This window comes from Convolutriloba macropyga, unplaced genomic scaffold (genome assembly GCF_964194025.1).
Source record: "Convolutriloba macropyga unplaced genomic scaffold, txConMacr16.3 SCAFFOLD_6235, whole genome shotgun sequence".
NCBI classification, from domain to species: domain Eukaryota; kingdom Metazoa; phylum Xenacoelomorpha; order Acoela; family Convolutidae; genus Convolutriloba; species Convolutriloba macropyga.
Genome location: NW_027453439.1, coordinates 1 through 11643, shown reverse-complemented (window position 1 = coordinate 11643; position 11643 = coordinate 1). Strand labels below are relative to the sequence as shown.

At 35.7% G+C, this 11643-nt stretch overlaps 1 protein-coding gene across 1 annotated transcript; it reads right to left on the bottom strand.

Moving 5' to 3' along the window:
• Window positions 1–797: 797 nt before the first annotated feature.
• LOC142358288 (urotensin-2 receptor-like) lies at window positions 798–11625 on the bottom strand. The gene is made up of 5 exons (XM_075409718.1): window positions 11025–11625; window positions 6982–7120; window positions 6366–6539; window positions 3902–4097; window positions 798–1168 (listed from the first exon to the last, which is right to left on the bottom strand). The coding sequence occupies exons 1-5, from the start codon at window positions 11101–11103 to the stop codon at window positions 806–808; spliced, it is 951 nt and encodes a 316-aa protein (XP_075265833.1). The 5' UTR covers window positions 11104–11625; the 3' UTR covers window positions 798–805.
• Between the last annotated feature and the right edge of the window lie 18 nt (window positions 11626–11643).

Genomic DNA, 11643 nt, shown 5'->3' with positions numbered 1-11643 from the left:
AAAAAAGGTGCGAAATAAAAGGTATGTTAAAAATTGAAAAAGAAAAATGCAAAGAAAAAGGACACTTTCGCAAAAAAATCTTTTGTTCAACCCGGATCGTGCGAACATGTAATTGTAGAAATGAAACTTCTAGATTCTAGGAAATGGTTTATTTGGATAATAAAAATTCTGGAAGGTTAAGGATTTCAATTTTCAGTCTAAAAGCGATGCCGGCGAAATGTGTTCTGCAGGATACATTGGTTAATTGATGTTTCAGATCTGCTGAATTAAGAAACGACAATACTTTTCCATTTTTTTTACATTTCAAATAATTTGAATTGTATTCGAGAACTGTTTTTTTAAAGATCTGTTCTCAAGTTTCCATAATTTTTGAAGTTGAATTGAAACGATGATTTTGGCCAGGCCGACAGGAAGTGGAGCGAAAAAACTAGTGATTTTGGGGCGTAATATTTTTTCATTCTGATTTTTAAGTAGAGTGAAAAACCGGTGTATAAACAAAAAATTGCTGGTAGTTTTTTGTTCACATGTGACAATTTCGCTTTGATATTTACTGTTTTTTGATTTTTTTAACAGGATTTTTTTCTAAATGGTTTTTCCAATCCAGTGCTAGTCCATTCTAGATCTATTTTTTGTTTAGCTAATGATAATTCATTGAATTGTAGGTCAGGACTTGTCCTGCTATGTTTTTATTTTGTGCTCATAAATATTGAGGTCGCTGTTAACGACAAAAAAATGCTGCTTTGATTATGAGTGATTGATAAAAGCAAATTTGACATAGAAAGAAAAGTACTGCAAAATTTATTTTTTAAAAAACTAACCTTAAGTCAAAAGCTCCTACATTTGGGGCCATACCAAAAGCCTGAAGCAGGTTAAACGTCCAAAACGGCAAATAACACAACCAAAATGTAGCAATTATCGACAAAACCAAAAAGACCATTCTCAAATTAATCGATCGCTTTTTGTGGCCCAAATTGTTCTGGCTGTTTTTGTTCCATTTCTGGTGTCGCTTTACAATAGCATGGAGGGTGAGTGAGTACATGATGGTTGTTATGACAACGGGCATTCCTCCGTCTACGACATAGAGGAAAGCAATGTAGAGTTTGTCGTAGTGGGGTTCGATGAAGTCCGCGGAGCACGAAAGCCGTTTCGCCAGGAATCCAGGAGTGAGCTGAAAAGAGAACAAACTCCAGTTAATAGCTGGACTCCAGTTGAGCCCAAGTTTTTCACGCTTGATGAGGTCGGCTCGACCCAAAATATAACGATAAAGATTTTTAATCATCAACCCAACTTTGAAGATGGATTTTGCTGGAACTAAAATTGGCACTCGTTTGCCTTTGAGTCTCAAGGCAAACGGGTGCTAATTGAATTGCAATTCTCACTTTCCAGTCACCAAAAAGACTAACAGAGAAAACCAATCTTTTTTTCTGCCAATGGAAACCAAAATTTTTTATTGGGAATATTTACATAAAATTGTGGTTTGAGGTTTCTAATACATTGGCTACAAAATCGCGTGTTTCAAAAAGTATTGATTACATTTTTGGCGCTTTTGCTCTGTAGAGTTCATTTTGGTATATAATGCTGAGTAACCCACACCTAACGCAATCGTCAACGTCAGTACTGGGTACGTCCAAATCAAAGTTTTATATCAGTACTAATTACTAATTTGGGCTCTGATCATGTGACTTTTCACACTTAGGAAACTAAACGCAAACCTTAGCCATGATGAGCAAACATAAATGCAAGTCTTTGCTGAGGCCTACCATTCGAAATACAAGATTTGGATAAGACTTGCAACTCTAAAACAAGTCTCATCTAAGACCTGCAACTGGAAATTAATGTTTTGGTCGAAAGGAGTGATTGAAAATGCAATTATTTTCTAAGAAATGCGCACCAATAAGCAGATCTTATGTTACCGATTCAAGTCTATATATAAGTCTTGACTTTGACGAAGAAGTCGATACGCAAATTTTAGGCCGGGACGTGCAAGTCAAAATTTAAGTCTTGGTCAAGACGTGCAGAAAGAAATGCAAGTTTTGCTAGGACGGGGAGTTCCAAATGCAGTTTTTATATCCACTAAAAGTTGAAATGGTTGTCTTGACTGAAAAGTGTAAATCCAGAAATAAGTAGTGCGGAAGGCGTGCAAGTCTCAATTCAAGTCATGGCCTGGATTTGGAGTTCAAAATTAAAGTAATGAAAATCATTGAGCAAAACCATACCTAGCTGGAGAATTTCATTTTCTGATGTCATTTCAAAATTCTGTCTGCAAGTCAAACTTCAAAGAAATGCCATTCAGCGTTGTTCCTTTAGAGGACATTCCTTCGCTAGTCCAGTTTGTTATGAAGAAGATAAATGGTAGTTTGCCAATTGGAAAAATTCGAAAAATGATATTTCAATGACCTATTTACTTATGGGTATAAATCACTAGCTTGAAAATTGTATCATAAATATAATCTGCTTCTTCGTCTAGACCTGATCAAGCGTGAATTTTTTTTTCGGTCCTGCTAAAATCACGGTTGAGCAGAAAGTTGAGAAAAACTTTTATTACGCGATATCCATTGAGGCTGAACGTCGAGATATTTAACAGGGCACAAAATCATACCAACCTTTGCTTCATAAGAACAATTGCGAAATTGAGGTAATTTAGCAAAATGAGATCGCTATTTCCCGAAATGGGGGTCGACATGGAGGGGGTATTTTATGCTTAAGTCATACCAAATACCAAATAATCATTACCCGGAACGAACCTTGATCTGTACTTTTTTAGTGAAATAAGCATCTTGAATTGACAAATCAGTTTTGATCACTTCCTATCTCAAGTCTTAAGACCCGTGAAGACATGTCAATACTTGCTTGAGACTTGTCAAGTCTAAGTGAAATCTGGGTCAAGACTTTGCAGGTCTGGGTCAAGAGTTCGCCAAAACTTGGCAAGTCTTGAGTCAAACCTTGATTAAGACTTGACAAGTCTTTATTACTGCGCAGTTAGGCAAAAAAAGTTTTAAGAAATCATTTATAACTAATACATTTCAAAATAAGCAAAAATTGATAAACAGTTTTTTAAGAGAAGTTTGCTTATCTGGTTAAGCTATTTCTGAATTGAGAACATATACCAACTTCAAAAGTCCCATATATTTACCCTGAGACCATTTTTTTCAATTGGCCAAAAAGGATGGCCATGACTGGTATCTTTGGCGGATATCAAATTTTTTTTTCATTCGCTATCTAGAGAACTTTGTGGAAGTCCTCTTGTTATTTTGTGCTTCTTTTTGCACTTTGAAGAGCTTTTTAGGCGGCCTACTGTAAGTGGCGGCCTTCTTCTTTCGTTTCCAAGACTTCACTCGATGCCAGTCAAGACTTAAGACGATTTAAGACGTACCAAGTCTAAAGAGTGACATGATCAGAGGTCTGATGCAGTACTGGTACAAGACTTGCAATTTCACGGAATCAGTACTGATTATGACTTCACGTTCAGTCAGGGTAACTAATGAGCTGAGCTGCTCTGCAGATTAGAATGCGGGCTAGACCCGTCTCTGAGGGGAATCGGATGTTGGCAGGCCTTCGACTAGAGAAACCTGGAGTGACCAGAAAGTGATTTTCAGAACTGACACTGAACAAATGCAGAATTAATTTGGACTTTTTTATACTGTGCCATAGTATGATCATATCAAAATACGCCCCTTTAATAGCGTTTTTAGCGTATATTAATTGCTCTGAATTTACTCTGATTTTTCTCTGGTCATGATCAAACTGTACTGCGCAGTTTTAGCAGCCGACTTAGTTTTTTCTCATTATATTATTGATCAGCGCTTCATAAAAACAGTTATTATCTCGGAACCTAAGTAGAAAATAAAAAAAAATAAACCGAATGCTTGCGGTAATTAAAAGTCCACATAGAAACCCTTACCTCTGAGAATACGAGATTGGGAATTGATAAAATGAACCCAGACACCCAGGATATGGAGAGAATGAGTCGGGTCTCGTATTTGCTCCTGTGGCTGTACGAGTGTGGCTTAGTCACAGCACACATGCGGTCGTAACACATTAGGGTTATGGATGCGACACTTGCGTGGTTCGCGAACACGTCCATAGTGTTGAACAACCTTAAAAAAAGTGATCAATCAATCAATATAGGATTGCATTTTAGCCCCCCCCCCCACCGTCCTCTTCCTCATCTCCCCTACGCGACGCCCTTGTATCCCGGGCCGAGGTGCAAACGCGAAAAAGAAACGCAAAACAATGTACGATTGCCGCTGAATGCGTTGAGTTTATGTAACATCTACGCTCATTTGTAGATCTTACATAAATTCAAAGCATTCAGCACTTTTCTTACATAATTTTTCGTCGAATGTAGCGTAAATCTTACAAAGTTTTGTGTTGAATACAGCGAATAACTTACACAAATCCAACGCATTAACTGCCAATCTCATATAATTTTGGGTCCACGGTATGCAGTACTTACAATTATTCATGATTTGATATTTGCATTGAGCGAAGTTTTGGAGTTCTATAGACTATTATTGAATTTATATTAAGACTTCAGTTTAAAACTAGTTTTCACTTTTGGGACTCTAAAATTATGTAAGATCAACACTAAATTCAACGCAAAGTTTCGCAAGATCTACGCTTAAAAACGCAAAGTTGTGTAAGATTCCCGGCAGATGCGTTGAATTTATTTAAGATCTACGCAAAAGTCAACGCAAAATAGTGGAGGATGTACGCTAATTTCAACCCAAAGTTTTGTAAGATCTACGCTAAACTCAGCGCAAAATTATATAAGATCAACCATAAATTAAACAAACAAAATTAACGCTAAATTCTTCGGCGGTGGGGTTACGGCAGGGGGAGGAGATTAGTTGGGTGCGTGCGGGTAGGGGTTGGGATGGTATTTGGTTACGTGGGGAGGCTAGTTTGGTACATGGGGTGCTTTGGGGGTTGGTTTACTGATTTTAGAGTGCCAAAAGTGACCTTGAAAACTGTTTTTTAACTGAAGTTTTTTTTTGAATTCAAAAATTGTTTATAGAACCCCAAAAATTTGCTAAATGAAATTAATTAGTACTGAATAATTGTGAGAACTATGCTTAGAAACACATAAATAACTATTATATACGTTTGGGCGGGGGTGATGTTACTGTCTGATTTATAAAGAGTGCGGTTCTTAATAAAACTAATGCTATTTGGCACAGAGGTAGAGGGAGAGACAAGTTTGCACGAGATCAGTTGTTCGAGTACCATACGCAGAGGCCTATGCGTTGATTTTATTGCAAACTTAACGCTAGCCTCAACGCAAATTTATTTAAGATAAGCGGTAACTGGCGTTTATAAGTCAGAAAACTCACCGCGATTTGCTTACATAATTATGCGTTGAAGGCGTTATATTTAGGACTCTAAATTCAACGCATTCAGCTCAAATTTATGTAAAAAAATTGCGGTCAATTTTCCGACCTGTCAACGCTATTTGCCGCTTACCTTACATATTTTTGGCAAATTTTCTCGGCCCATGTTACAACACCACTTCTTTGATGTTATAATTTTAAAAGTTAATGTCGGGCCTATAACTCTCGAGAAAGAATTTCCGTACGAATTATGAGCCCTCTGAGGAGAAGATGCCGAGCTCAGAAATTTAGGGAAAAAACAAATTATATATTCAATTCAATGCCTAAAATTTTTATCCTCCACAGGCCAACAATGCTGTGCTTGACAATATATTCACAATCATTGCACAGCTTTGCAGCGTTTTCCCCAAAAAAACCGTCATTCACACAATCTTGAATTTGAAACATTTGAAATTTTTCCTTTAAACTTAATAACATTTGAAATTTTCCTTTACAACTAGCGACAATTTTACTCCATGATGTAAAGCGAAAACAAAATTGTACATTTTTAATGTAATACTTATAAAAAAAATACCAGAATTTGACTCGGCTTGAGGTCAAAAGAACTTAGAAGTTACCTATTTCTATAATAATATGCAAGGCTCATATCTACGCCAAAATGTTGATTATGTTTTTAAACTTGAATTACGTTTTTAAACTGACGAACTGCTGTATTTCAATGTTTGATTGATTGACTGAAGAACAGACTAAAAAGAATATTTATCCTTATTAATCTATATTTAATCCTATATGTCCGCTTAATCACATGGAATATTATAAGATAAACAATTGTTTATGTTTTTCGTTCGCATTGACTTCCCAGGTTGAAGTCCCAGACCAAAGATAGGACAAAGGGGTCTGGGCAATAATAGGTCTGAACTAGTGGCGACTTATCACAGACCAAATTCGTCTGTAATGGTCTGATTAGAGGCTACTTCAAGCGCATTATAGTCTGATCAGTGGCGGTTTCAAGCGCACGAAAGTCTTAATTGGTACCTGCAAGTTATGTCGCCGAATATCCACGTCTTAGTCACCATCTGGATAGCTTGGAAGGGAACCAGAGAAAGGTAGATGATGTCTGAACAAGACAGACTCAAGACGTAAGCCGAGTGGAGATCTCTCACTATATTGCCATGTTGTAATATGTGGAATATGATCACAGTGTTCCCACTAAACAGGGAGGGGGGGCACAATTGCTTCCTTCAAGTCCCCGTGGAATTTTAAAAATTTGTATTTCTTAACAATAAGTAAAAAATCAGGATCTGTTGTTTTTCAGGAACCATTTATTGGGATATAAAAAGTTATTACAAAGATGAATGTCTCGATTTTCTATTTCTAAAAGCGAACATGCCGTGCACACTAAAAAAGTTGAGGTAAATTTGCCTTAACGAAGTTAAAGTAAACCGTTGATAAGGTAAAGTTAAGGTAAAATTTACTTTAATTTTACCTTAACTTGAGTCATAAAACTGATGCTTAGTGGTATGGTGATAAAACCTATACCGGGATCTACAACCTATAACCACAATCGGGGGGCTATAATATAGTGGGAGTGGGTTTATAAGGAAAAATACAAAAATTAAGATTCTTTATATTTTTAGAAGGAAGCAAGTGCCTGAATCCAATAAGAAATATAGATATGTAGAGAGTGAGTTGAAATATTTCGGGTTCATATAGTTTGTCCAATTTTCCACACACAAAGTCCCAATACTCTTCCGTGAATGTGACATTGAAAGCCTCGAATGTGTCGTTTGCTAAAAAAAATATCACACCTTTGCAAAAATCCACACATTTTAAAAAGAACAACTTTGCAAAATAATATAATTCCCCCTGGTCGAAAACCGACGGTTATCTTGCAAAATTCTTTGCAAGATAAAGTTTATAGGCAAGGATCATGCAAGTCTTAGCAGGCAAGAACAATGCAAGTCTTTTCTAGATAAATTTCATAGGCAAGGATCATGTATTTCTTTGCAAGATAACGTTTATAGGTAAGAATCTTGCACGTCCTTACAAGATAACTGTCATAGGCAAGACTGTTGCTAGATCGTGAACGATGACCCTCCGAGTTGGACTAAGGCCGTACAGTGTTGCTCATGAAAATCAAAACTGACTTCTAATTAAAATGTCGAATTCTTATGAAAATACCAAATTCGGTCAACGCGCAAAAATTTTAGTAGAAACCATGAGAGAAGCTTTCTGATAAAGATGACATGACCAAAAAAAGTGTCAGAAGAATACAGTCTGTTCTGGTCATGTCATCCTAATCAGAAAGCTTCTCTCATGGTTTCTTCCAAATTTTTTTTGGAAGAACGCTGACCGAATTTGGTAACCATAGATTCGGACTGCCATATTACGCTGAGAACTTATTGAACTTGACCACAACCTGCTGTGAATTCTGGCACTGTCATCATAATGAATAAAATTTCATTCAATGGAACCCCGATAAAAGTATTTTTCATTGGTTAAAAGGTTAAAAAAAAAGTTGAAAATAAAAACCTTAGTCAGAATCCTAAACTGACCAAAGAGAATAACCCTGATTGAAATTGAATAGCATTTGAAAATATTTTTATTCTAAACCTAATTCAACTCTTTTAATACAAATTATTTAATTAAAGTGTTTGTTTTTTTTTTAATTTTTGATTTTCTATATTTCTGCTGAGCGAAGTAGGCCTTTGCACTGAATTTGATTGAAAGCGTTTAACCCTCGATTTTTGCGACAGTCGTTCATTAGTTTTTTCACATCATTCAAAGAGGCTTTTTTCGTAAAATGTTCTTTACTGTAGAAAGGACAACAAAGTGACAAACTTGACTTTCACGCCACTCTGCGGGTCTTCGTGAATAACAAAAATTAGTTAAATCCACGACCGATAGTTGGTGCTTTTTGCAAACCATATCCAACAGCTGGATTTTTGTAATTGAGTTTTAATTTTTTTTTCACTGGATCGCAAGTGTTCGTATAACACTTTTTCGAAAAGTTACATTCGGGCAATGTTTTTAGAGTATGAATGTTTCTAGAAACCCGCGATGCATAATATATTTAGGGTTCTTGCTTATGCGTTTAATTATATGATTGAAAAATTTTCACGAGGTCAATTAAGAACATATGTTTCCTAAATCAAATGATCTCAAAATTTGGGGAAAATTTGCGTTCCCAAAAGAACTGCCGATCATCTGGTTAGTAATATCAGTAAACGTTTCGATAGTCAAAAATAAACTTTCGAACAGAGCTTGTTAAACCAGCAGTTATGTTCTGTTACCTTTCTTCTATTACTAGTGAGAATGAAGGATAGCTTGGATTTTTTTTGTGACCAATGATTTTGTAATCATCTTTAGAATTGAAAGGTTTAAAAATACAGTACATTTTAGTGCGAGATATCCCAACGTGAAAAACACGAGAAAATTTTGTGAAATTTTTTTGCTTAAATTTATTGAAACTTATGGTGACTTTTCTCCAAAAAAATCTTCAAATCTTTTCAATTTTTCTTCAAAAAAACGGTTCCATCTAATGGCTTAAAGAGATGACAGCTCGAATTTTATTTTCAGTGTATTTTCAGATCTTAAGATGACTCAAAAAGTTTCAAAATTCAAATTTTTGGCTTTTCCAGTGACCTGTTCTCTGTATATTATATCAATGTTTTAATTTCATTTGAAGGACTCCTATATTTTAATAACGAGAATATTTTGCTTCAGTTCAATTATATATGGTTTCTAGTCAACTCGATTCCTCGAAAAAAAAACTTATTTAAAAGTACGAATCACAATTATATGTTGACATCAAAGTGAATATAACCGCTAAAAAAGTTGTAAACGGTCAACAAGTCAATTTCATCTATGACAAAAAGTCTTCGCGCTCCGTTTCCTAATTCGAAGGCGGGAAAAAAGGCAACCAGTTCAATCCTCTGCTGTCAATACCAATACCTGAAAACAAACTTATTGTGAGGAACGGCTTGTGAGATGATGCAGAATTTTTTCCAGGTACGAACTACTACAAATTGCAAACATTACATTACTTTATTTCTGTACATTATAGATATGAAGATACACAATAAACTAATATCAAAATTTTCCATTTCCTGAAATTTTTTAAAGTAAATGTGTTCCGAAAAAAAGAGCAAACTGCTCGTTGTTCAGGATTTAAAAATAAAATAACCTTTTATGAAATCTGAATTGGATACAAACCTTATTAAACCTAAAAAAGCAAAAAATGAAGTTGACTTAGTTAATCCGCCTGATTGGTATCGTAACCATTACATATTTCTTTTGTATCATGACATTTGAAAAAATCCCAATCCAAATAAATTCTTAAAAATTTTTCAACATTCCTAGAACTATTTAATAATTTGAGCGTTTTTAGTGGTGTAAAAGGCGGCAATTGACCAATCAAGATTTAGCCACCGTGAATCTTTTGTCGTTGATACAGCATTTTTCTCCCACTGACCGGAAAGTTTAACATTTAAAAGACAAACTATGTTAATTTTGCATCAAAGAGTCCTGGTCAAACATAATGATTGATGGAATAACTCGGCAATTCATATGGGGCGGGGACTATAATTTCATTGGAACAGCTAAAACGGGAAACACCCCCTTTTTTAACATCTAATTTCTTAGCAATGACTTTTCTCTCTTTTTCACAAATTTTTTGGCACGTATTTGAATCTGAAATGATGGACGGTTAAATAGGGTCAAAATTTTGCGAGTAAGTAATATTGGTCTGATTTTGTTCGTCCCTGTAATTGTGAAAGCTCCTAATTATCTCCAGCCACTCCAGGTTCAGGGTGCAATTATGAATATCTCATTTTGATATCACCCAATATAGTCCCTCATGAAATTATGCCCCCCTTGTGATATATTTTCCATATTTGGGAGGGGGAGGGGGGGGGGGGGAGGTAGGTAAAGCTGGGGGTTGGATAGAATAGGTAATCTGGGGGTTGGGGAATAGAATAATTGGATAGACTCATATTTTTTATAGTTATTTTACTAAATCAGCAACGTGCCTTGAAATTCAACAAAACTAGAAATTATTGCTCTAAAAACGAAATCTTAGCAAAGGACTTAACGAATCATTGATAGTAAAAAAAACATACTAAAATGGAACAGATAGCCCTTTGATTTCAGTTTAGCAACAAACAATTCGAGATTAGAACTAATGTTAAAGTACTGGACCTGTAAATCAGAAGGTTCAGTAGTCAACGGCCAAACCTCAACGGGCACTTCGAAACCTTCACATCCTATTTTTACCCCATCTATTCTGCCCCCCCCCATCCCAGTGTGCCAGTGTTTATGACCCCAATTTACAAAATATGCGTTGCTATATAGCACTTCACAATGTAAAAAAAAACATGTGCGCTTGGGGAGGGGGGGGGGGGGGCAGAATAGATCTTGCAGTTGACCACGTTTACGACAGTTCTTCTTACAAAATATCGTAATTATCTCTGTCCCTCTTTCGCTATTATCTCCCATTTTCACTTCCATTATTGTAACATTGGGTTAAATTGGCCGGCGGGCGAGTTTCTAAATGCTCAAAATTCCTTACTCGGAAGTGAGGTCCGTAAAATGTGCCTAGATTTGCAAGTTGTTTAAAAGATTCATTTTTCATGGTGGGGTGGAGCGAGAGGGGGGGGGGAGGGTTGGCGGGTTGTACTATTTGTATTTCCTTACCTGAAAAGGGTTCGGAGCATCCAAGTTTGTCGTGAAGAGCTTGAGCGTCTTTAAACAATTCTAACTCGAAGAAACCCATCGCGGTCGTGAACAGTTTATAATCACTTGAAAAAAATTACAAATTGTGTTAACACAAATTTCTACCCGGAGAGATGAATATACAAATCAATTTAGAACTAAATTGCAATAAAGTTCAAGCAAAATTAAAACCAGAAGCAAATAATGTCGCGAATTTGAATAACAATAATTAGTTCATAATTTCTCCCGATGGCCGTAGGTAAAATTCAGAAAACAAACCAGTCGCTGCTCCAATAAATTCATTTTTTTAAATAAATGCGCATAATTGACTCGTTCAAGCGCCAGTAAAGCAATCTAGCCAAGTTAAATCAGTAATCAGCTATTTTTGCTTTCAAATTTGGAGAATTTAATTATGCTTGCGTAAGAATTTTAAGACGCCATTAGACATAATAGTATATCGAGTTCTATCTCATTAGAATAAAATATTTCAGTGGATAAAATGGTAATTATAAACAGGGAAGCAATATAAAGTATGATAATTGGATTAGAATTTAAACCGCATTCTGTTCTGTGAGGAAATTACAACCTGAAACAAAACAAC

Bases quoted from the DNA above. Each gene is read 5' to 3' on its own strand.
- LOC142358288 (XM_075409718.1), bottom strand. From the start codon at position 11,103: ATGGGTTTCTTCGAGTTAGAATTGTTTAAAGACGCTCAAGCTCTTCAC. The intron at 4,098-6,365 runs GTACCAATTAAG...ACTTTTTTTAAG, and splicing joins TTCGGCGACATAACTTGCAG to GTTGTTCAACACTATGGACG. The intron at 1,169-3,901 runs GTAAGGGTTTCT...TTCTCTTTTCAG, and splicing joins CCAATCTCGTATTCTCAGAG to CTCACTCCTGGATTCCTGGC.